The sequence below is a fragment of the Euprymna scolopes genome, chromosome 23 (genome assembly GCF_053919585.1).
Source record: "Euprymna scolopes isolate OS-2025 chromosome 23, ASM5391958v1, whole genome shotgun sequence".
Classification (NCBI taxonomy): Eukaryota; Metazoa; Mollusca; class Cephalopoda; order Sepiida; family Sepiolidae; genus Euprymna; species Euprymna scolopes.
The window spans coordinates 25,445,318-25,472,162 of NC_136504.1; the positions used below are offsets into that span (position 1 = coordinate 25,445,318).

Here is a 26,845-nt window from a genome sequence, read left to right on the forward strand (position 1 = left end):
AAGATGACAACAGAAGTCTGATGAATCCAAATAATATGAATAACCAATCCTCGTCTCAAAAGTTCAGAAATGCCAAGGCTTTGGAAATATAATGAAATGCATTGTTTTGGCAGAACCACAAATAAATGCATTTCATTTGTCCTATAAAAAAAAAAATGCTGAGTCGGATTTTTATTTCTGTCCTATTTATTTTTGTTTGTTCCTTTGCGATGAAGTATCAGACAATGTGTGGGTTGGAGAAGTGTGAACTGTAACAACACAATTAAAAAGTAACGGCCATGTTACAGCTGAATGATTAACCAATCGACTGTTAGAAGACAAGTTTCGATAAAACCATGAAATACATTAAATCAAGTAAATTTTTTAAACTGAAAATGACATTCAACACCCGATGTCAACGAGAAATCTCCTCTTTCCCCATGTTAAGAATGGCTTTTTAAATAGAAAGCCATTCTTAACTTGGGGAAGAGGAGAGCACTGCATTTTTTAATCATCTGGCAGTTTTTGCTCTGGCATCTTACGGCTACTTATATAATCTGTTCGAAAATGCAGAAACAAAGTTACTGGAGATTGGGTCATAAACTAGCTAAGTACCCATCATAATAATAATGTGACAATAAGAATAAATAAAAATGATTATTCAACTTTTTAATTATATAGAATTATAAAAATAAAAGCTCAAGTAATTTCTAGTTTTTTTTTTTTTTTTTTTTTTTTGCGTTTGAAGTTTTGGACATCAATCAAGTTGGATTTTCATTTTCCTCCTCCTCCGGTTCAAGGTCCTCTCTTGGTACGGTAGATAGAACATGAGATAGTCTTTGGCACATGACTTTGATCTGAGCATTTGTCATATGTTCGGCTGACATGATGGCATTCGATACAGCTATTGTGTCCACAGATGACCGTCCCTTCACCCAGACACGTCCATTTAGACCCACAGCAACCTCAAACTTTAATGTTTTACCCAGACTTTTTAACAGGACACAGTCAGGATTTAGAATTCTGCAAAGAGATGGATGGAAAAAGAAAAGTAAATAAAAATAAATTATATCTCTGTATAAATCTGTACAATTAAATATTTCAAACTACATTAAATGGTAAAGTTAAAACATGGAATCTTATAAACACAGTTTTTCCATAATGGGGAGGGGGTGACATGACTACATATGGAGATAAAATATGAAGGAGAAAAATAAATCTATGCTTGCAGTAGAAATGAAGCAGTACATATGTTGGGTGACGAACACCTACTAAGCAGACCTAGTATAGAATTGAATACAATATGGGAACCATTAATCTATAAAATAAATCTCACCTGTGTTTAAATGTATGTATGTATGCATGTCTGCCTAAAACTTTCAGAGGCAACAGATTTTCACAAGATCAGTGTCGTTTTGAAACTTGACCCTTTGGATGACAAATATTGAAAAATTGGCTAAAAACATTAATTCCTTCACCCTCAACTAGGCACTTTTCTACAGGGAGGGATCGCTTTTTTGCCAATATTTTCGAAAATCATCTCCTCTTTTCGATTGACTAAACTCAATTCAAACCTTCGTCACTTCTGGTTTGTCGATGGACACAACAGCAAAGACATCACGTTTTTTTTTTTTCCTCTTTCGCGGTACGGGTTCGAGCCTGCCTGCCTACTACCACTTTTTTTTTCTTTTTGCTGAACACACACCTCCAAACACCTAGGCAATGCTGGGTACCCAGGCTAGTCATAAATAATAGATAAACGTGTGTGTGTGTATATATATATATATATTATTAATCTAGTGATGTATAGTGATAAGTAACAAGTTTATATAGTTAAAGACATAGCAAGTTTATATAGTTAAAGACATAGCAAGTTTATATAGTTAAAGACATAGCAAGTTTATATAGTTAAAGACATAGCAAGTTTATATAGTTAAAGACATAGCAAGAATATGCTTGAGGTTCACAAAATCTATACTTGAACTGTTCGTGGCATGACGGATATAGTACTTGGTAAAATTCAGTTGTAAATGACACTCTTCTGTGGGTTGAAAGTTCAATCCTCAGTGCAGACGATACTTAGAATACAATTGCAAATTTCTTAGGATTTCTACGCAGTCATGTCTAATGGAATGAAAGCATGCTAACCCACAGATTAAATAAAGGGTTCTTTCAAAATTCTGTGCAGATTCCCAAGTCTGGGGCTTACATTGTCTAAACCCTTGTGAAGATAACACTTAAGATGAATAATACAGAATATCTATTACTTTTTCCTTCTAGGCAACGTGTGAATAACTAAATATAGGGGTCTTTCTCTCTTTCTGTTAGCCACAAGTATAACTATCTCTCTCTCTGATTTATGTACGAGAATTGTTCCAAAAGTAAAGCTTTTTATTTTATTTTAGCTCAAAAAAGTTCAAGAACTACAAAGATGGGTGTAGTGCCATTAAAACGAACAACCTTTTGTGCTCCAGAATTTATTTTTCTACATAGTCACCACATTCTTAATGCACTTTTGCCAGGAATTCAATGACGCATCTCTGCTTCTGATGCGCATCCATGACATAGGTTGCTTTCTTAAAGTCTCACACCATCAATATCTGCAACAGAGATGAAACTTTCAAATCATGAATGCATGAGTTCAGTCATCATAACAATTGCTCTGCAAGGTCGTGACTGATCGTAACGTTTACACCCATGCAAGACGTAACGAAAAAACTGCCTTCTTTCCCTCCAAGCTGGATTTTTAAGTCACATCAAATCTCGCCCAGTCATGTGGGCTTATCACGTTCTTCACGTCTTGTCGCATAAAACCAGGTACACTTTCTGTCGCATAAAAACAGGTATACGTCCTGTCGCATAAAACCAGGTACACGTCCTGTCGCATAAAACCAGGTACACGTCTTGTTGCATTCTCTATTCTTCTTCTTTCCATGTGCGAGTGACAGAAAGAACATGCCTTTTGCCTCTTTGCAGTAAGGCTATTTGTGACATTACTCCTACAACAATGCAGTTTGCAAAATCCCCTTTAATCCATTCAAGTGGAATAAAAAAAAATAGGAGACATTACTTTTGGAACACTTTGTGTATCTTGTTATTTGAGTGTGTTTCACATAGAAATAAAAAAGTATATCTCCTACAAAAACAGATGTTCTATGAGGACGTAGAATGCAGACATCCAAATATTCACAAGAAATACTCGTCTGGCTGAAACCACTATCAATAATTTCCCCCACTCTTTAGCTGTGCTTAAACCTTAACGTAGATTCCATGAGCAAAGCTTCTTTCTTAGAACTGCACACGTGTGGAATTGTCTTCCATTTCCCTGCTTTCCAGCTGACTACAATATGGCTGTATTCAAGTCCAACGTAAACAGGTTCTTGATGAGCTGTTCCCCTTAAGTAATCCAATTTACCAAATTTTCACTTCTTACAATATTGTCCTTTTGACCACTGTACACTCTTTAACCCTTATCCTCGAGTGGCCTCCAGGCCTTGATAAGTGATGATTCCCTTGGAAAAAAAAAAAAAAAAAAAAAAAAAAACCCTTGGTGTCGCTTTTGGGACTGTAGCAGTAGCACAAATATCAGAGCGACACTAGTACGTAATAGAAAAGACACTATTTGAATTCTACTCAACTACTTTGAGTCGGAATCAAGTGTTCAAATGACTTACTTGCGTACAAGGTGCAAAGGACATGTGAACATAAATCCCCCATTTCTAATGACGCCCATTCCAGCAGATTTTCCTTGGCTGTTGATACATATTAATTCGGTTTCCATGTTTTTGTTGGCTGTTAACACTTTTGCATACACCAGGTCACCAACCTAAAACATGAAAAAAATTTTGTTAATTAAATAACAAATACTGTAGAACCCCAGGATACGTCATTTAATCTGTTCCGGGGTTGGTGAAATCACCGTATGGCAGGGCTTAAGCAAAATTTTATACAGTACATATTAAAAATGAGTAACAAAATAAAGTACAGTTTATAATACACATGTATATAATCAATTAACATTATAAATAACACCGTAAGGCAGGGCAAATACATTAACTGACTGGAAAAACATTGTATTCCACATCATAACCTGAAAAATCTGTATCCCGGGGTCACCGTATGCCAGATTTCTACTATATATATTTATATATATATATATATATATATATATATATATATATATACACACACACATTTCTGTGGAAATATATTTTATTTCTTTATAATATATATCAATCCTTATTTAAGAAGCTCAATGTAATTACAGAGCAATATGGTGAATGAATGACAAAAATCTATATTCCAAAGTTCATGATGTTGATCATCTTATAATTTATTCCTTTAATTCAGTTGACATTTCAGTTCTTGACAGTATCTATCTGCGATACGAAACAGATACTGTCAAGAATTGTAAATGTCAACTGAATTAAAGGAATAAATTACAAGATGGTCAACATTATGAAATTTGAAATATAGTCTTTTGCCATTTATTCACTATATATATATATATATAATTTTTTAAAACTTTTTTCAAACATGATTGCTAGGAATGAATGCTATCCATGCTACAAATCTCCAGTTCTTTCAACGGTTTTCTTTTTCATTTCGATACTTTTTTGTGACCAAGAGCGGAGGTCTGCTTGAAATATAAAAAATAACAAAAATATTAAATACAAAAAGTAACAACGTTTTTCATGCTTCAAAAAACCCTCATAACCTTTAAATCACTATATCTATAATATAAAGCTGAATGCCTGTGTGTGTATGTGTCTGGTCACGAATAGGCTCCTTTACGATTGACTATTTTAAAAAACTGATTACATATAATGATAGAAGATGTATCGAGACACAGGAATGGGTATGTTTGATCTGGCAGAACAGTGGTTCATTAAAATTGTGGGGTCTGCGTTCGCGCCTGGTCCACAAAGTATGGAAATAAAAAATTAAAAAAAAAAAAAAACGTTTACAAGTGTTTTTGATATAGATGTACATAAGAATACTTTGATAAGTATGTTTTAACTTAAATAGGGATCGTATAATAAAATTGCGGGGTCTGCGTTCACGCCTGGCCTCCATAGAATGGAAATAGGCACAAACTTTAATAAAGACTTTTCATATCTATCTGCGTAAGTATACTTTGATAATTATGTTTCAGTTTGAAGAAATATGGTATAATAAAATTATGGGGTGTTCATTCGCACCTGACCTTCATAGAATGGAAATATATCACAAAGTTTAACAAGGTTTTTTTAATATAGATCCACAAAATATTGTGTTAAGTGTTTCAGTGTGAACAGGTATGGTATAATAAATTATGGGGTTTATCTATTTTATTTTTACTTTCATCATATTTTGCTTTGGTTTTGATACCCCCAAATTCGAAGCTATCTCATTACAACCCTTCCTTTTCATAACCTATCATACTTTCATAAATCTGAGTCCATTTTGTGTAGGCTGTTTTTAACCCAGTCAACAACAGGTACTTTTGCGAGTATATATGTTCCCCTTACCTCACCCTTTTTTTTTAACCAAGTAAGATCTGTGACTTACTTGTAGTTTCATTAAATACTTTTATATGCAAAATCCGATCCTGCATTTTGCTAATTCCTGCCCTCTGATGAGAAGGAGAGTATTTCTTTGAAACTCCGCGGATTAAGGACTATCCACTTATCTTGTGTTTCCTTTTTTAAAATTAAATATGTTTTTAACTCTTTTTCAAGATGTCTTTTAACATGTTTTATTAATCATTTGTTCATATTATAAGCTCTATTTCCTTTTCGGTTTTATTGAGCTTTTACATCTGGCTGAGTTTATTTTACTTGTAAATATTAACGCTTTAATACTTATAATATATTTTAAGTTTACCATTTTGATTACCTTGGTAAACTTATTGTAATTGTTATATATATATATATATATATATATATATATATATATATATTAGAAAAAGATCAATTGATGAATATATATATATATATATCATTTGTTTCTTTGGATGTTCAAAACAAGGAATGCAACAAAAAAATTTTTTTTTCTTCCTTATTCCATGGAGTTTCAAAAATCTTAACTTTTCTCTTCAAATAAAATCACTAAAAAAACGAAAGTAAAGAATTATTAGTTTGCATATATTTGAAAACTTAAAGAAGCTGTAAATCAATTCAAAATTTGTGAATGGGAATTAAAAAAGAGAAAATGAATCTGTGTAGCCAAATATAGTTCAATGGCAGAATATGATTTAGAAGTTTGTAAAATTAAAAAAGTTATATCTACATTTAAAAGTACCCCCACCCCCTATGAGATTTTATTTGGGGGGGGGGGGCGATGATGTAAAAAGAAAACAATTATCTTAGAATTTAGAGTGGGGAGGGTTAGTTGCACATATAAATTTAGCATAAAATGATCCCTATTTCCAATCCATTCAAACTTTTAGGGCAGTTAACAAAACTTTATCACTAACCCTAAGTCTGGCTAGCAAAGTCATAAACACTCATCATTGCTTTAATTTTCGTATTACCACCTGTACTTAGGTTAGGTAGTAAGAAAGAGGCATGTTTTCTTTGACTTTTCACAATGACATAGTTTGTACTAAAGTTTGATCAGGAACACTAACATAAAAAAATTTGATCCATGAAAGAGTTAATTCAATAAATCACAATTTGAAAATGTATTATATTTCTCTGCCTGTCAATTTCACTATTTTTCAGAAACTAGAGGGCCAATCTAGCTGAAATTTTGTATGGACCATTGTTATGATAAGGTGCAGCGAACTAAGTAAAAAAAATGCCTAAATAAAATATAAATGGATATAAAAAATGATCGGTTTTTTTTTCAAGACTTTTTTAATATGAAAACAAATGAATTTGAAAATATGTTTGCTTTTTTTGCTTACATTTTGGAAGGCATAACATTTTTGACTGACGACAGGTAAATTTCCTTTTACTATCATAACCATTATTTCTGTTGAAGGTTCTCGGCTGAGTTTCGATCTCTGCCTACTCCTTGTAAGAGAAATTGTCTACTATTTCCCTTACTTCCTCTGTTTATCTAACATCAAATAGAATTTCCATAAACAGTTTCTTTCCAAGAATTTCCTATCTGTGCGACACATAGATTGCTTCCTTGCAAGCTACAACATAGTAGTCTTTCAAATTCAGATGTTAACTTGTCATAAACTGTAAAGTAATCAAAATTTGTTCATTCTGTTCCTCATTTTCAATCCTTTCATAATATCCATCACCATTCAAATATTAATCTATCCATCTCATGAATCCTTATCCTCAAGTGCCTTGATAAATGACGACTCATTACAGGGTTCATACAGATTTTCCATGTCCCTTTTCAAGGCTTTCGCCAGACAAAATTCAAGTTTTCAAAACAAAATTTGGGCTTTCTTCTACAATCCACTGTGATTCAAAAATGTGGTAAAAAAAATCAAATATACAACAAATAAATGTTACTTTGCAATCTATCTGCATCATTTTTTTGTGTTTTTAAATAGTTTTAAATGCTTTTTGTTTCATGTTTCATCTCAAAAATCAAATCTTTACAGCTTTTAAATTTCAACCAAGATGACTGTTGTCTTGTTCATTTCTTGGGGGGGGGGGGGGTCCAGTTGGTCTAATTTTAAATTATCAAAAAATTTTTTGAGGGGAAGAGCACCATTGGAAAGTCCCATCCGCACAAGGAAAATAAAGTTTGTTTTTTTTAGAGGGGGGGGTAATTTTATTGATGGCAGTCGTCACTACTCCTCCGACCCTTAAGAAAAAAAAAAAAAAAATTATAAATGAGAACAAAAATAGACAGAGATTTGAATCTTTATCACAAAACTACCTGAGGTAGTTTTGTGATAAAGGGACTTAACTCTTTTTTCCACAATCCTATGCAATTTCAGGACAATGCATTTTAATTTTTTTTTTCAATATTTAAAAAAAATATTTTAAAAGGTATTTTAATATCATTAATACTTAAAACTAATTTAAATGGTACTTCGATTTTATTTTTAATATTCAGACACAAATTTTTATTAGACAGAAATACAATTTTCAGGGCCTTTAAGAAATTTTCAAGACAATTTCCATCTTTTCAAGGAAATATTAGGTTGTTGCAAAGATATCGTTTTTTGACGTTCAACTTTGTGTTAAAAAGCAACATTATTTTTGCTCCAACCTAATAATAGAAATAAGACCTCTTCAAGGCAAAATTCGAGTATTTTTCAAGTCTACATGAACCCTGTATTAATAGAAAAAGAAATTGAAAAAAAAAATGTTAAAAAGACTTGGGGGGAGGGGGTCTAATTTACATTATGTCCATATCTTACATACGAAAATTGACTTACTAAAAATAATGGTTTATTTATCATTAAGGAAAGGAATTTGAAAAAAACTTACGCGGACATCTGGCCTATTTCGCTTTGTGGAACCCTCAAAAGCCAAATAAGAGATTCCTGCAGGCTCATTACTGCCAATATCAATACGAAACACATCACCGGCTTTCATTGAACACACTCCAAGAATATGGTCTCCCTTCACAGGAATATACTAGAAAAAAAAAAAAAAATAGGAAAAGAAGAATCAAATCTTTTGCATCTGGTTAAGTGGACAGATTTTGGGAATAACAGAACAAAGTAAACAGTTCTTGTCCAGAGTTCCTCCATATCTATACATCTATAAAAGTGAAATTGTGTGTGTGTGTGTGTGTGTACATTTTCTTACCAAACTACTCTGTCAATTTTCAGTCTACAGACTCAAGATTTGACATAACGGATATTGAGATTTGGAAAAATCTTTTTAATCAGTTTTCAGCCAGTAATTTGGTTGTCAAGGGGTTAAAGTTCAATGATTTGACCTTTGAAAATTCTACCTCGTTTGGACATTGATCAAACTTTTTAATTTGATTTGAGCCCAAAACAATAAATGTTAAGGGGTCAAAATTAGGGTCAAAATGTAAAAAAATTTGACTTCTGCGATCTCTAACAATTTACTCAGCCAATTTTTGGTCTTAACATTTGAAATTTTACATATAGTGTATTCAGACGTAGGACAAGCTTCTTAAATCGATTTTGGCCAAGAATTTGGTTGCCAAGGCATCAAAGTTCAAAAGATTTGACTTTTGCTGTTTCTAGCAAACTATTCAGCCAATTTTGGGTCTAAACATTTGAAAATTTTACATAAAGGGTATTCAGACATGCAGCAAGCTTTTTAATCAGTTTTTGGGCAAAAATTTGGCTGTCAAGAGGTCAAAGTTGAAAGAGTTAACCTTTGCAGAATCTACCAAACTCATCTGCCAATTTTGGGTCTAAACACTTGAAATTTTAGATGTTGGTTACCTGGACACGAGTCAAACTTTTTAATATGCACATAAAGTTATGAACAGTACATAGCACCCAAGCTAAGCCGGGTTGAACTGCTAGTAAAAAAAAAAATTGTTAAGCTTTGAGACATTGTGTTGAACAAAGATGGCGGCATAGATCAGATCAGTAACCAAGATGGCGGCATAGATCAGATCAGTAACCAAGATGGCGGCATAGTTCAGATCAGTAACCAAGATGGCGGCATAGTTCAGATCAGTAACCAAGATGGCGGCATAGTTCAGATCAGTAACCAAGATGGCGGCATAGTTCAGATCAGTAACCAAGATGGCGGCCAAGAATTAAATGCGGTCCGTGATGTAGTAAACGGCAAACTGATTGAATCCAAAATTCGACAATTTTTATGATAATTTTGGGATGTTTTCATTGGTTGTTTAGCACAGCTGTTGGTTATAAAATGATTGGCGAATCCATTCGTCTCATACCCCCATTAGAAGTCAAAAACAGTTTTATTTTTATAAAAAAAGGTAATTTTTAAGTGATTAATTGTAATTTGTAGGCATTACAAAATAAAAAAGTTAAAAAACTAAATTATTAATGAAAACAGTTTCTGGAGACTGAATTTTGCTAAATTTGCCTAGGATTTTCAGAAAATAATTACTTCCCTTGTCATGAATCGAACTCTGGTTTCTTTTTCTTTTTAACAAAACTCAATGTTTGCTGTCTTTGAAAACTATTTTCATTAATAGTTAATTTTCTACCTTAGAGTTTTTTGTAATTTTTGGATGTGCTCATTACTGTGACATAAGTAATTAAGACACCATTGGTTTCACTTGAAATTCAATATTTCAATTTTTTAATTTCACTACAATACTGAAGAAGCACCAAAATTTCGTTAAATTTATCAAAATTATCTCCCTTCTTATAAATAAACGCAACCATATTTTCTAAGTATGTGTAATTTAATGGGGGAAAACTGATAGGGGAACATGGTTTTGAAAGCCGGCTTATAATTTTATGCAGATTTCGAATTACTTTTTGATTGTTTGACAGATTAAAGCCTCTAAAAGGAAAAGAATATTTTTACACGTAAAATAAAAAGTTATAATGAAAAATGTTTTCACAGCTGTGTCAGAAACTGAAAAGTTTAGCTAAATTTGGAAGTTAAATAAATTCATCGTAAAAATCCCTTGAAAGATAAATATTAGTTTTCTGTGACTATTTTCAAGATGATAAGTGAAATCTCAAGATATTGAATTAATTAAAAAAAACAAAACAAAAAAAGAACACCTTGTTCAGAAAAAAAAAATTAAAAAATAAAATAGTCTAATTAGCCCCCAAAAGTGAGAGTTTAATAACAGATCCAGCTCTAGGTGGATCAGAATTTTGGGGGAATTTTTGACACCCCTAACACGAAACTGCGAATAAAATATAAAAAACTCGTAATTTCTTTTAAAAGTGGGTTGTTTATTTTCTTTATGGATTACACTTCCAAAATAAACTATTAAAGTTGTATAAAAAGTAATAGAAATATTATTTTTTAAAAAACAGTAATGAAATCAATTTGAATTTTACAAGTATTTTTCAATTTTTAAACTTTAAAAAATCTATCAAAATTTTTCTATTGATTCAATTTTTATGATATTTTCAGGGTCAATATGAAATTTTATGCTCTTTCCGATAAATTGAATATAATATTTTAGACAAACGTTTTTTTTGTTTTTTTTTAACTCAGGTTTAAAAAAGTTCAGTTGAATAAATTGTAATGTAATAAAGACGGAAGCAGAAAGACCTTTTTCCAAGGCTTTATTCAACTGAATTTTACGACAAATGAGCCAAGAGGTCAGGAGTGCATATTAATAAAATTTAAAAGAGAAAGTAAAATAAGAAACAAAAAAGCAAATGGCAAGATCACGTGAGAGGAGACACGCAAATAAAGAGAAGGTCACTTTAATAAGAAAGTTATAAGACAATTATAACAATATAACAAATAAATGCTATCAAAAGCAAGATAAGTAAAAAAAAAAAAAAAGAAAGAAAAACAAGAAGCAGTTCAAAGCATTTATACAACATTTTAAAAGTTAAAAAAGTTCAAAGAATTAGAATTTTTTTAAAAGTAAAAAAGGGCGAACATGCACGAATAAGGCCCCTCCCATAGTGAAATATGCATCGGCTCCGATGTTGTACACAGCGCGTTCCAGGGAGCGTTCATTAATCTGAAAAGAAAAGATAGAATTTTGGCATGTGTGGCCTTGTTTTTTTTTTTGGTACTAGTGCACTTATTGATCCGTGCTGAAATAATAACGTTATTATGTAAAAAGCCGTTCTTAACATGGGGAGGGGAAGGTGTTTTGCAACTATTCTATACTTTAACCTTACAATTGAAAAAAAAACCCATAAAACTTTAATTAAACTTGGAAATACGATTTAAAAAATAGCGCAGATCAATAAGTGCACTAACACCTTTTTTTTTATTTTGGCTTGAACTTTGTGCTTTTGGGATTATTTTGTTATGTTTTTTTTTTTTTGCTGGAGATTATAGTTATAAGTTTTTTATTAACAGGAAAATTGGTGCAAGTTCAAATTAGCACTTGTAGCGATAGCCAAAAATAAACAAAAACCATTATCGTGTACCTACCTGTCATGGAATGAAGATGATTGTCAAACCGAGTTTGCATTTCAATGTCGTCGCTGTTTTTTCTCATATCGAAAAACAGTGAAATTTTACTTGGTGCTAGTGCACTTATTGATCTGTGCTATTTTTTAAATAGTATTTTCAAGATTAAAATTTTACGATATCTGTTTTTATTCAATTGTTACGTGAAAGTACAGAATAGGTACACAACACCCTTCCGTCTCCACGTTAAGAATGGCTATCTAAATAATAACGTTATTATTTCAGCAAGGATTGTGTTCTCGTCAAGTAGGTTTTTTTATTATTCAAGAAAATAAAAGCTAGTCATGCACTTCTTGAATAATAAAAAAAAAACCTACTTGACGAGAACACGACTGTTTTTGTTTTAACAATTACTTTTATTCAAAAATAAAATAACTATAATCTCCGGTCAAAAAAAAAAGAAAAAAAAAAAAATCCATCCAAAAAGAAAAAAGAAAAAAAAGAAAAATAAAAGCGCAAAGTTCAAACCAAAATAAAAAAAACAAGGCCACACACGCCAAAATTCTTTCCTTTCTTTTCAGATTAATGAACGCTCCCTGGAACGCGCTCTGCATATAACATCGGAGCCGGTGCGTATTTCGCTATGGGGGCCACGCCACACTCCTGTATGTCAACCTAAAAAAGTTCAAAGAATTAGAATTAAAATAAAAAAAACAAAAAACTGTTGGGTTTGTTTTACTATACACATGGATTCGAAAGAGTTGTTAAAAAAAAAACATAAAACGAATAAATGTTATCCAAAGCAAGATAAGTTACTTTTCTACCTACCTGGAAAAATTTTTAGTGTTTTTATTTAATGAAAAGTTTATTTGGTTCGAAAAACATGCAGTGTTCATCGGTATATTTGAAAAAGACAAATGGCGTCTAGCTCTCTGACGGTTGAGTTTGGAAAAATGAGTCCAAACTAAAAAAAAAAAAAAATTATACAAACTATTCAACCTATGTCACGGTAACATATATTGAGTGAGTTTCTAACAGTATTTCGTATAATTTCTTAGTTTGAACTCATTTTCTGAAACTTAACGTATCCAACAGCGAGCTCGCCGCCATTTGTCTTTTTCAAATATATCGATAAACACTGCATGTTTTTCGAACAGATTAAACATTTTATATTAAATAAAAACACTAAACAACAGTTAGGTAGAAAAGTAACTTAGGTAATGGTGTAGATTGGTCTTCCTTTGTTTACAAAATCATTTGACGGAAGTGACGTCAGATATATTTTTATCTACGGATGGCCGTATAGAATGAACCCTTTTTTTTTTATATAAGTTTTATTTAATAAACAGTCTTTATTTGAACTTAATGGACTGTTTTTTTTGTTTTTTTTTGTAGTTATTAACTGTTTTTCTTTTTATCAAACAAAAATAGATCTTTTATAATGAAATATATATTATGGACTGTTTTTCAAACATCGAAATTTTAAAATTAAAGTTTTATTAAAAAAAAAAAAGACGGTGTTTTTTCGGTATTTTTTTAGTTTACCGACACCTCGGCAATCACCTCTAATTTGTCAACTCAGTGAGGTTTTCGGATACGCTGAGAACGAATATTGCATTTATTTTTTGTGCAAATGCGCCGTTATCCATATTTGAAGACCAACGTGGTCATTATTGTTTTTGCTGGTGGCCATCTTGTTTCCCATTTAGGAAAAAACGCCCAAAACAGCCAAACGGAGCCAAAACATGCCCCCCCCCCCAAAAAAAAAAAAACATTTTTCGGCTTCAATACCGAAATGAGACCCCACCCTCACCCTTCCAGATATTTTTCCGCTTCCCGATATAAAAACGGACAGTCTTTTTTTCACTTTCTTACTAAAATACGCGCACGCGCGTAGTCACTTGACGTTTCACAAGGTGCATGAATACATGGCGGACATTTTAAATGACAAGAAATATTTTTCATAAAATAAAGTTTTCACTTCATTTGAGAGTAAAAATATTGTTGTCAGTAAGCCACAACACACCTGCCCCCGCCCCTCTATGGAAAAACGGTTAGTTAAACAGCAGAAGCAAAGTGTCAAAGCACCTGTTAAAGTACACAAGTTCTATATTTGAATACCCCCCCCCAAAAAAAAGTACGAAAAACATAAAATATGCTTTTGCAAACAGCTCGTGAAAACTTACTGACAGCAATATTTTTACTATTAAATGAAGTGAAAACTTTATTTTATGAAAAATATTTCTTGTCATTTAAAATGTCCGCCATGTATTCATGCACCTTGTGAAACGTCAAGTGACTACGCGCGTGCGCGCATTTTATTGAAAAAATAAATGTAATCAAGAAAGTGAGAAAAAAGACTGTCCGTTTTTATATCGGGAAGCGGAAAAATATCCGGAAGGGTGGGGGTCTCATTTCGGTATTAAAGCCGAAAAATGTTTTGGGGCCATATTTTGGCTCCGTTTGGCTGTTTTCGGCGTTTTTTTCCTAAATGGGGAAAAAGATAGCTGCCAGCAAAAACAATAGTGACCACGTTGGATACTGAAGGTCTTCAAATATAGATAACTGCGCATTTGCGCAAAAAATAAATGCGATATTCGTTCTCAGCATATCCAAAAACCTCAAAAGTTGACAAATTAGAGGTGATTGTCGAGGTGTCGGTAAACTAAAAAAAAATACCAAAACAAAAAAACAGTCCATTAAGTTCAAATAAAGACTATTTAAATAAAACATATATAATAATAATAAAAAAAAGGTTCATTCTATACGGTTTTGGCCATCCGTAGATAAAAATATGTCTGACGTCACTTCCGTCAAATGGCTTTGTAAACAAAGGAAGGCCAATCTACACCATTACCAGTAACTTATCTTGCCTTTGAGTTTAGGAAAATGAGTTCAAACTAAAAAAATTATGCAAAATACGGTTTCTCCAATTAATATTAGTTGTTTTGTTTTTTTTTTTAAGCAGGGACTTAATTTGGGATAACACCGGTGATGCTGAAAAGAAAAGATCCTTGTCCACATATGCGGATTGTTTCCATATTATTGAAAACATGTATTTTATAAACACTTAAATGATTTTATAACTGAAATAATCAGTAGCACAAAGTCTCTCCATTAAAATTAAGAAATCAACTTCACAAATTTACCAAAACAAACGTTTTCAAATTTCTGATTTCATTGTAAACATGTTTTTTTTTTCGAAAATTGGTCAAACAGTAAATAATAAAAACATTCTGAAATTCCAACAAAACAAATAATAGAAAATACCAATACGAACAGTTATGATTTTTAAATTTAAAAAAAAAAAATAATAATAATAATAAAATATTTCATACTCTCCGTTGGTGACAGTCTAACCAGTAAATGTTTGGTTCCTTGAAACGTAGTATGCCAACTTTGGTTACAACCACTTTCGATTCTTGCATCTGTAATCCTGGCCCCAAAACAACCTTTACGGTTCCTTCTAGTGCTTTTAAGTCATCGATAGTTTGTCCGGGTAAGAAAAGAGTATTAACTTCATGCGAATGCTCGATAACTTCAGCGTCATCTTCTAACTCCATCTTGTTCACCATGTGCTTTTTAAATTGTCCGCTTAGAGTTACCTCCCTTTACGTTGGCTCTTCGTTCATTTCGCCAAAGAAGACGTTAAAGGTATCAGAAAAACAAGCATGGGCGATAAAGTTGTTTATTTTATTCTTAAAATTTTCTGACTTGCTTTTGTACACACAACTCGCACATATTGGTGATGCTTTAACCCTTCCATTTTGGTAAGTGGGAAATATTTGGGTACTCGTGCTGTTTACAGACCATGCAGAAATAACGTTATTATTTAAAAGGCCATTCTTAACATGAGGAGGGGAAGTAAGGTTTTGTTAACTATTCTGTACTTTCGCCGGTGTTTGTTGAAATAGAGTCGACATAAACGAATATTTTAGATTACTTGTTCATGGCTGCAATATTTGTTGCCTATAGCGATAGACTTTAGTTTACTAAAAACCCAGCAGTTTGTCTACTCGATGAATTTTCGGGGTTTGTATTACTGTACACATAGATTCGAAAAAGTTGTCAAGAAAACAAATATATAACAAATAAATATTATCAAAGGCAAGATAAGTTACTTTTCTACCAAACTGGATATATTTTTTTGTTTTTATTCAATGTAACATATTTATTCAGCTCGAAAAACATGCAGTGTTTACCGATGTATTGGAAAATTCAAAATGGCGTCCGACACTCTCATTAACATGGTAAGTTTGGGAAAAGGTGTTATAAATAATAAACTAGATAAAATACTATTTAAAAAACACCGAATATATGTCAACTTATGTCACGATAACAACATATAATGAGCGAATTTCTAACAGTATTTTGTCTAGTTTATTATTTATAACATCTTTTCCTGAACTTACCGTGTTAAAGAGAGTGTCGGGCGCCATTTTGAATTTTCCAATACATCGGTAAACACTGTATGCTTTTCGAGCTGAATAAACATGTTACATTGAATAAAAACAAAAAAATATATCCAGTTAGGTAGAACATTTATTTGTTATATATTTGTTTTTTTGACAACTTTTTCGAATCTATGTGTACAGTAATACAAACCCGACTGTAAATCAAAACCCTTGTGTCTGAACTCTAGTATTGGTAACAAAATAAGGTACTCATGCAGAGAGTGATCCGTGCTGAAATAATAATGTTATTATTTAAAAAGCTATTCTTAACATGGGGAGGGGAGGGTGGTTTATACCTATTCGGTACTTCAACCTTACAATTGAATAAAAAAAAACATATCATAAAACTTTAATTAAACATGGAAATACGATTTAAAAAATAGCGCGGCTCCCTCTCTGCATTAGCACTCAAAATAATGTTAGCTCGAAGCATCCGTAATCAGAACAAACACTGGCACTGCTGTCCCAATGGAAGCAATCCCTTAAATAACAGGTAACTGTCATACATATGCAATCATTTCCAGCAGCAGCAGAAGTTAGCATTAAAACGTCACTAGGTTTGCACAGTCCAAAACGAATCTAATCCTTCTCCGATCTCAAACCTCCCCAAATCAAGTGACTTATTTTTCTCACACAAGCATCCTTTTGCCTAACAAGTTAAGTAACAAAAGATACCGTAAAATTTGAATTTAACTTGAAGATCCCATCCAAGAACTAACACGGTTCGTAAATTTCACAAGTACCAAGATTACATATAAAAAAGATGCTTATTCAGATTGGCACTTATAGCGATAAACAAAAATGAGGAGAAACTTCTATATTACTTGTCACAGAATAAAGATTTTATATTCCAAAAATCACAAAAATTGATCAAGTATTTTTTTTTTTGGGGGGGGTGCTAATGTAGAGAGTGATCTGCGCTTTTTTTAAATTGTATTTCCACGTTTAATTAAAGTTTTATCATATGTTTTTTATTCAATTGTAAGGTTAAAGTACAGAATAGGTACAAAACACCCTCCCCATGTTAAGAATGGCTTTTTAAATAATAACATTATTATTTCAGCACGGATCACTCTCTGCATGAGTACCTTTTTTTTGGTACTTGTAGAGTTTAGTCAAGACATTAAAAAATGAAAATATCAAAAAAAGTTTAAATTGTATGTATCCGTTATAGAACGAAGTTCACCGGAAAAAAATTTCATTTAATTTCATCAAGTAGTTTTTTTTTTTACAGCAGAAAAACATGTTTTTAGTAGAGCGCGTTGAAGGCGGCCATTTTGGATTTATAAAAAAAAATTGTTTGAATTTTAGAAATAACAAAGGGAGATAACTCCAGTTAAAGCGCTGACACCTCTTCCCATCTTTAATACTAGCTAAATCAAACATTTTGCTCGGTATCATAACAAATTGTTTTTTCGCTGTAAAAAAAAAACTACTTGATGAGATTAAGTGGAGTTTTTTTTTTCAGAGAACTTCGTTCCATAACGGATACATACAATTTAGTAGCAGATGCACCAGCCCAGATGTGGCAGCAATACTCATCTGGGCTGGTGCATCTGCTACTAGTCTCTCGCTCCTTGACAAGGTTCAAAAGAGAGTCGCAAACCTGATAGGCCCTGAACTGGCATCTAAGCTTCAGCCTCTGTCCCATCGACGAAATGTTGCATCCCTCTGCCTTTTCTACAAGTATTTTAGTAGTGAATGCTCTGACGAACTGCAATCACTTGTGCCCCCACGACGTGAGCACCCTCGACAAACCCGACAGGCTGCTAAATCCCACCCCCACACTGTAGAGATCCCTAGATGTAAAAGATCTTTTTACTCCAATAGTTTCTTCCCCAGAACCGCTAGACTCTGGAATTCCATTCCAGGTCCCTGCTTCCTCAACAGTACTGACGTGCAGAAGTTTAAGTGTAACGTGAACCGACATTTTGCTGCCCAAGTCCCTACATAGTACTCCAGTAGTTGTTGCCCCTGATAGTAGTCTCCTACACCAAAGTGGCAATGTGCCTTGTTTGGGGTGAAAATGTAATAAAAAAAAAAAAAATAAAATAAAAAAAATTTTCATTTTTTAATGTCTTGACTAAACTGTACAAGTACGCTTTTTTTTAAATTACGAAACACAACTTTGCCGTTTTTTACCGATAAGTGACAGACGGGGCCATGTTTTTCTACAGAACGCGATAAGGGGAGGTAATCATTTATTAAAAATTTAACAGATAGCATTATCTTTAGGCGATTTGAATTAATTTTTTTATTATAAGATGATCACGTGTTAATTTTCAGAAAGTAATTTTGTCCTATTCCACTAAATGCAACTGTAAAGAAAAGGTATTGGCCTAAAGAAGTTTGGCTATCCATAGCTCTAACCGAAACATATTTGCAAATGTGTAGCCAAATAATATTTGTATATATAAGAAATGTTACACCTAAATATACAGCTCTATTTATTGAACACTTTTATATAAAGACAATAAAGATTCTATTTATCTTTTTACACACTGTGGATGTAAGCTTGTTTATTTCTATATAAGACAAAGCATGAACTAAAAACGATTATTTTTTTTCTTCGACCATTTATAAACAAGGTTACTTCTTATCAGAAAATCATTGAAAAGCTATCAGAAAACATGTAGCCAATAAAAATAAATAAAAGTTTTGCAACACTTTTTATGTCCCCTGCCAAAGAATCATGTTAACGCACAAGTTCTTGTTAGATCACCAAAGTTAAGCAACATTAAGCTTGGCCAGTACAAGATGGGTGACTATTTGGGAATAATAGGTGCCGTAGGTATTTAGGCATGCGGCTATGTATAATACCTCGAGGACATTCCAGTCCATATCAAATTTTGGTGTTAAAATATGCCAGAATAGTGGTAATGCCAAGTGATATTTTTCGATTTTATTAAAGTTTCATTCTATGTTATTTCAAAAATCTAAAAGTTGTTTCAGGAAAAACACCACAGTTATCCTTTTTGTTGCTCTGCTTTGGAGGACTGAACGACCTCTTAAAAAGTACCATGATGGCACATGAATTGGAAGCTTTGCTCATGGAATCTACGTTTAGGTTTGGGCACAGATAAAAAGTGGGGGAAATTAGTGATAGCGTTTTCTGCTAGACGGGTGTTTCTTGTGAAAGTTTGGCGAGGGGGGGACCATAGAATGGAGCTTAGTCGAGCACTTGCCATGAAAATAACGATAAAGCAGAGACAAACTCGCAACATCTCTTCTGTGAGAAAGAGGTTGCAGGGAAGAGAAAAGGACATCCCCCACAAGGCTACGAAGTCTATTTTGAACTCTCAAGGTAGGACAAGTCCTTTCTAGCAGCTCCTGCCCAGATGTGGCAACAGTGCTCCATCCTTGGATGTACCTAGCTCTTATATAGATAGAGAATTGCATCAGCAGTGAGATATCTTCTGGATCGATAGAAAGATCCCACCATTTTTCCAGCGGCCTTGGAAACGGATTTAATTTATGTGTTCCATTTAAGATCAGGAGTAAAGGTCAAGCCCAGAAGCTTGTCAAAACATGAGGCCTCCCCAAGACGAGAGCCATTCATTTCAATTGATGTCAGATGGGATCAGAGCGTTGATGATGTAAAGATAAAAGCTTGGTTTTAGATGCATTAAAAGTAACAAGCCACCTCTTTCCCCATTGTACCACTTGCTCAAGATCAGAGGAGAGAGAACTTGATCATTTACGGTCTTAGATGTGCTACCATAGATAGTAGTGCCATCAGCATAGATGTCTACGAATGATGTAAGGATGTGATTTGGAAGATCATTAATATAGATCAGGACGAGAGTTGGGCCCAGGATGGACCCTGAGGGACTCCAGCATTAATACTAAGAGCTTCTGATTTCTGCCCATCAACCACTACTCTTATGAACCTATCAGAGAGAAATGATTTAATAATTGAGAAGACATTTCCAGCTATACTGTAGCTAGAGATCTTGTGAAGTAAACCTTTATGCCATACTCTATCAAAGGCCTTTGATATGTCGAGCAATTGCCCTAGAAAGGTAGCCTCTGTCGAGAGATTTGTTAATCCTATGAGATATAACTGTAAGCACATCTGCTGCAGATCTAGCAGAATGGAAACCATATTGTGTGTCACTAAGAAGGTTATTTTTGCTGAGATGGTTGAGTACCCAAGTTATATTTTTTTTATAACTTTTGAAATCATTACTATGTATTGGATAATAATCAATAAAGAATTGATTCTGTAATAATAAATTTGAAATCTATGAATTAATATATATGTATATATACTAGCAAATGTACTCAGCATTGTCTGGTATTAAACGTAACATTAAATTCCTTAAAAATAAAATGAAGTAAAAAAAAAATAACAGAAGGAAACTGAGACAGTTGCATGCTAGTGTTGTTTTACCTAAACAGTTCACTTTTTGTAAGTAACAAAAATACTTGAACTGAGATCGTAATCAAAACCTAAAGACAGTAAGTCAAGTACAATAACCATTAGGCCAGCTTGCCACGGTCTTTAAAACATGTTTTCAGACTTAGTTATTCTTAACATAAGGAAGCTGTCATGTGAGCGATTTGAGCATACACAGTCGTGAAACAGTTGAGAAACAGATAAAAAAAAAAACAAATACCAATTTTTCAATTTTGACCCTTTAGCAAACCTTTTTTTCTAGATGTAAACCAATTAAAACGTTTTCCAAATGTCTGAATACCCTATATACCAAATTTTAAGCTTGTAGATCAAAAATTCGTTGAGTATATAGGTTGAGAGTTGTCCTCTCAAACACACACACACACACACACATATTCTAACTTTTATAGATATATGGATTGTTATTTATTGTGTATTTTACAACCGGGCAATGCCGGACAGCCTGCTAATTATGCTATAATTGCTGTTTTTTGTATGGGCCACTATTTATATATTTTTATTTCTTTTTTGTTAACAGATCATATAACGGCTGGCTCGATGGATGACAATAATGAAGAAAAGGCTTTGAATTCTCATGCATCGTTTGTCACGCTCGAACATTTCATCCGAGTTTTTGAGTTTGTGGACCGGCATCAGTGGATTTATAATTTCCAGTTAACCAAATATTTTTCACAAGAAGTTTGGCGACAAGCACCAAAAGAAGTGAGTAGTTAATAAAATTTAATATTTTTGAATCGTGTTTAGAATTGCCCCTATATTCATTAGCATGTATTCATGTCTAAATATCATAGTTCTCAAGTCCAATACAGAAAAGAAGCAGAAGAGAAAGCTTTGAGTTTCGTAGAATTTTAGTCATTATCGGGATGGTGAGTCCTTTTGTGGCTGGAAAAACCAATTTGGACTCTAAATAGTCGGGAGCATTGATCACATTGTACTGTGGGGAAGGGTGTTATATTTAGGAGTCTTATTAATTATGATGTTGAAAGACTTAGTCTTATTGAGAGAGGGATGTTGTGAGAGAGATTTTGTTGAGAGAGAGATTGTTCGTTTTATAAAGATTCATATATATATTAAAAACGTTCATTACTTAGATTTGTAATGGAAGTTCTTTGAGTGAGGAGATAGTGTTCAGACAGTCTTAGTGTAGATATGAGATGTAGAGTTCACATTGTAGATATGAGATGTGTAGGTCAAGACATTTTAAACCACATGATATACATATAAGACATATATAACAATTTTCACTTTACCTTTTGGTAGAATTACAACACAAAGATGACGTTTATAAAAACACATGATGGGTTTATTTCTTGTCACAACCGGCCGTGGTTTTCATCATCAAGGATTCAAAGCTTCACATTCTAAGTTTCAAAAGTGACCGTCTCGCTTCTAGACGTTCGAATCCCAACTGGACTGTCGTCTGCCGTTCTCAAACTCCCTCTGAGTTTCTCCCAGTTTCTCCTTGCTTAACTCTAAAGTTTTCTAACTATATCTAGAACTTCCCATTTTTCCATGACGTCATACACATGTTAAAACATGTGTCTTCTTTCACGTGTTCTGGACATGCGGGTCCAAAACTTTTTCCTTTGTTTACAAAAGGAATTTTAACCTATATTCCCAATAACCTATTTTTCCAATGTGTTAAAAACATGTTTATTAAATTATCTTGTATAGTTGCATTCCTCAATTGAATTTTTCATAACAGACTTGTCAACGCACATTCTTTTCTTGAAACTATTTTATCTCTAAGCTAAACAATCGTTTGTTTTACATTCCATTTTCTAATTCTCTCTCGTAATCTATTTCTAAACCTAATTTACGAGGTTCGAATTTCGTCTATTCTATTTTATTTTTATTTTAACTAAATCTCTCTATTTTTATACTTACATGAAAAGGGGACAGCCCTTATCATGTAACAGGGGGTTGCGGTTGGTTGGCTCTAAGGGTCCTTTGTTACTATTTGGTTATTAGATTTGCTCTTCTATTTTTTTCAAATTAGCTTGTACCCAGTTTGGTTCTGTTCCTCCATTCATGTCTATTGTTTGATGAGGCCTCACCTAGAGATTTCTTCAGCTAGTCTTTGAATCTAAGTAGCAGGCAGCCTCGCGGTCGATTTCCTGCATTTAGTTTACTGAAGAGCGCTTGGTTCAGGTAAAAAAATTTATGTACCTGTGAGGGAACGAAAATATCATGTTCCAAAAATCATATGAATCGATGCAGTAGTTTTGTTTTTAACAAAGAAAATCCTACTTACCAGTGGGAAATATTTCAATCATTCCAGCATTAATCCAAATGTGACTCAATCTGTCTCATGATAAATTGTTTGGTAAAGCAAAACTTTTTTTGCTTTAGATATAACTAGCAGTTCAGCCCAGCTTTGCTCAGGCCCTATGTATTGTTCATAACTTTATGTGCATATATATATATATATATATATAGAGAGAGAGAGAGAGAGATATTAAAAAGTTTGACTCCTGTCCAAGTAATCTACATCTAATTCAAGTGTTTAGACCAAAATTGGTGGAGGAGTTTGGTAGAGTCTGCAAAGGACAACTCTTTCAACTTTGACCTCTTGTTAGCCAAATTTACAGCCAAAAACTGATTAAAAAGCTTGCTGCATGTCTGAATAGTCTTTTGTAAAATTTCAAATGTTTAGACCCAAAATTTGCTGAGAGTTTGCTAGAGATCGCAAAGGTCAAATCTTTTGAACTTTGACCCCTTGGTAGCCATACTCTCAGCCAAAAACTGATTAAAAAGCTTACCCTATGTCTGAATAGACTTTATGCAAAATTTCAAATATTTAGACAAAAAATTGGCTGAGATATCAAATTTTTAAAGAACTTTGACCCCAGTTTTGATCCCTTAACATTTATTGTTTTTTGCCCAAATCAAATTAAAAAGTTTGATCCATGTCCAAGTAACCTACATCTAAAATTTCAAGTGTTTAGACCAAAAATTGGTGGAGGAGTTTGGTAGAGTTTTCAAAGGTCAAATTGTTGAACTTTGACCCCTTGACAGCCAAATTTCTGACCGAAAACCGATTAAAACTGATTTTCTCAAATCTCAATACCCCTTATGTCAAATCTTGAGTCTGTAGACTGAAAATTGACAGAGTAATTTGGTAGGGAAATGTACACACGCAGACACACACACACACACAATTTGACTTTTATAGATATATTGATGAGAAATTTTTCTTCATTCTTTTTTGTTCTTCTATAGTGGTTGTCTTTTCTGACGAGCCTGACGGCCGATGAGCTAAAAGAATTGCCGTTCAAAGCACAATGGGTAAGTATGAATTTGAAATCATCATGCTAGTATAGAAACAGCTTTTCTAGAATCATTGTGTTAGCTTAGAATTAGAATTTATAAGTGAATACAATGCAAATTTTTTTTTTAAATCATTCATTTATTTAAAAATTTAAAATCAACTTAGTATCGATGATAAATGTCTTCATCAGGCATAGAAAACAGCTGGTGTTTTTTTCTTTTTCCTTTCTTGTGGCATCGTTCACTACTGATGAAGATTTATATCATCAAAAGCAAGTTGATTTTTAGATTCTATTGGCTTGTTAACTTACAAATTCCAGTTCAAATTTACACAATGCTTACATCAAGAAAAAAAATTACTTGTCAAGAATTTCCCTTATATAAAAAATTAAAAATAAAGAAAAATCTGTATGATATATATGTATCCATGATGAAACAAAAATATCATATTCCAAAAATCACATAAATTGATGAAGTAGTTTTATTATAAAGAAAATCATTTTTAAGCGATTAACGAGAATTCGTAGATTTTATGCCATCAATCTAGTAAGTTTTCATTATTGTTGAGTTATTTCCCTTTGTTTGTGGAGATTTTTTTGTAAAATAACAGGCATCATAGTCACATCTTGAATACTAATAAAATTTGATTTTTTAAGTTAAAAAAAAATATTTGATCAGTTTACGGGATTTTTCAAATATAATATTTTCATTTTGTCACAAGTATGGAAAGTAAATATTGTATACCAAAAATCACGTTAATTGATACAGTAGTTTTATTTTTATAAGAAAATTATTTTTAAATTGATTTTAGTTTTTCCAATTGCCCCTCGGACCATGTTAAGAATGTCTTTCTGAAGTCTCGATTTAGAGTTATCTCCTTTGTTTCTTCAGAATATTTTCAAGATGGAGCCATGAGATTGTCTTTTTTATTATTGCATCATATAGTCACCGCTCATCAAGGCCTGGAGGCCACTCAAGGGTTAGAGTTAATGGGTACTGTAATGGCAATTTGATAATTTATTTTAGAGGGCAATTCTTCAAAACCTGTTCACATCTAACTTGAAAATGACCATGTCATAGTTAACCAGGAAGCAGCTCTGTGGTATTGTGTTCCATAAAGATGATGTTTAAGGAAAAAAAAAACTCTGCTCATGGAATTTCCGCATAAATTAAGGCACAGATTAACCATTATCCTCGAGTGGGCCTCTGGGCCTTGATAAGTGGTGGCTCCTTTGTAAAAAAACAAAAAATAAAATAAAAGATACAGAGAAGGAAAATCGTTGATAGTTGTTGTAGCTAGTCGAGTGTTAGTTGTGAAAGACTTACAGGGTTTAAAAATAAAATTACTTGATCACTTTACGTGATTTTTGGAATACGATATTTTCTGTCTGTCATGGGGTATGTACGTCATACAGATTTCTCTTTATTTTTGTTTTTTATGGGGAAATTCTGGACAAACCATAATGTTTGATGTCAATCTTATGTGATACGTTTTTGTGCCACAGAATGGATGTCCAGAATCTCTGCAACATTTCCTTGAAACCTGTTTAAAGCTATCATTACCTCGGAACCAGATGAAGTCTTTAGAACCAACTAAACTTAATCCACGCCTAACTCACGGACTGAGCACTAAAAAACAACACGAAGTTACATATATGTCCAGTTTTATTCATCGTCTTGCAACAGCGGACAGCATCGAGCATATTGTGGACATTGGATGCGGATTGGTAAGTTTGTTGGAACTTATTCCTGTTTATTTCTCTTCATCTAGTGGACAATAGAAAGTACATTTTGAGCTTACTCTTTTTTTCCTTTTTTTTTACTTAGGGTCACCGCTTATCAAGACTAGGAGGCCACTCAAGGATAAGGATTAATGAGTATCATGTAGACAACATAGTGATGATCAGTGATGGTGGAATTTGGTTAAGGTTTAATTAGATAAGATGACGACTCAACAAGAATTTATCTACATTAGACTTGAGAAAAAACATGTTATAGTAGATTTTGAAGCAGTCCCACAGTACTGTGTTCCACAGACAGAGATCTAGGAAAGCAGCTTTATTCATGGAATTTTCATTTAGTTTTAGGCACAGATAGAGAGTGAGGAGAAATTGTTGACAGTTGTTGCTGCTAAACGAGTATTTCTTATAAAAAATTTTACGGGGGAGGAACCATAGATTGAAGTTCAATCAAGCATCTGCCATAAAAGTAACACTAGAGGTGTTTTAGTTCTCACATTCTATTAGCAATGTTTCTGACAAAGGAGGAAGAATTGCTGTTTTCTGGGTTGGAATCTTCCCATCTAGCACTTGTCATTGGTTAGTTTTTGACCTTGAAATGGTGTTTTTTTTAGCTTCTTACATCAAGCGACTTTATGCGTTGTCTGGAGAGATTTTCATAAAAAAAATTAATATCCTTTTCTCTTCCTCTTCTATGTTTAATTCATTTACATCATCTTCTTACTTCCCTTCTCTTTTCTATTTTTCTTCTTTATTTATGTCATTTATTTATGTCATCCGCTCAGCTCTTTTTTATTTCTTTATTGATGTCATTTGTTTTAGCTCCACACATCAAGTGTGATTTTTGGTTTGGTTGTTTTGTTTTATGGCATATCAACCTTTTTTTGGAATACTTAAGTATTCCAAAAAAAGGTTGATATGTGATAAATAGTTGATATGCTGAATCTGGTCATTTTAGTAAAAAAATTTTATTTCTTCAAGTTCTTTATATTTTCAAATATTTATTCATGGTGTTTGGTTTGGTTGTTTTGTGGGGAAAATTGTTGATTTCGTTTTTTA

General features: G+C 32.9%; 2 protein-coding genes across 2 annotated transcripts in view; one reads left to right on the top strand and one right to left on the bottom strand.

Annotated features, from left to right (window-relative positions):
* Nucleotides 1-686: 686 nt before the first annotated feature.
* On the bottom strand, nucleotides 687-15,510 carry LOC145245806 (exosome complex component RRP40-like). The gene is made up of 4 exons (XM_080107451.1): nucleotides 15,242-15,510; nucleotides 8,367-8,516; nucleotides 3,654-3,805; nucleotides 687-1,002 (listed from the first exon to the last, which is right to left on the bottom strand). The coding sequence occupies exons 1-4, from the start codon at nucleotides 15,476-15,478 to the stop codon at nucleotides 741-743; spliced, it is 801 nt and encodes a 266-aa protein (XP_079963577.1). The 5' UTR covers nucleotides 15,479-15,510; the 3' UTR covers nucleotides 687-740.
* An 8-nt stretch (nucleotides 15,511-15,518) lies between these two features.
* Nucleotides 15,519-26,845, top strand: part of LOC145245805 (methyltransferase-like protein 25B) — a 43,223-nt gene continuing 31,896 nt past the window's right edge. Inside the window, exons 1-4 of the mRNA XM_080107450.1 lie at nucleotides 15,519-15,673; nucleotides 21,295-21,479; nucleotides 24,000-24,065; nucleotides 25,553-25,774. Of these exons, the coding sequence (XP_079963576.1) occupies nucleotides 21,315-21,479; nucleotides 24,000-24,065; nucleotides 25,553-25,774 (453 nt within the window). The 5' untranslated portion in view covers nucleotides 15,519-15,673; nucleotides 21,295-21,314. The remainder of the gene's footprint in view (nucleotides 15,674-21,294; nucleotides 21,480-23,999; nucleotides 24,066-25,552; nucleotides 25,775-26,845) is intronic.

What these genes read in the sequence shown, in the direction of transcription:
- LOC145245806 (XM_080107451.1), bottom strand. Translation starts at nt 15,478, where the DNA reads ATGGTGAACAAGATGGAGTTAGAAGATGACGCTGAAGTTATCGAGCAT. An exon ending in GAAATAGGCCAGATGTCCGC is followed by an intron (nt 3,806 to 8,366) that starts GTAAGTTTTTTT and finishes TTCATGTTTTAG; the next exon opens with GTTGGTGACCTGGTGTATGC. An exon ending in CCTTTGCACCTTGTACGCAA is followed by an intron (nt 1,003 to 3,653) that starts GTAAGTCATTTG and finishes ATCTCTTTGCAG; the next exon opens with AATTCTAAATCCTGACTGTG.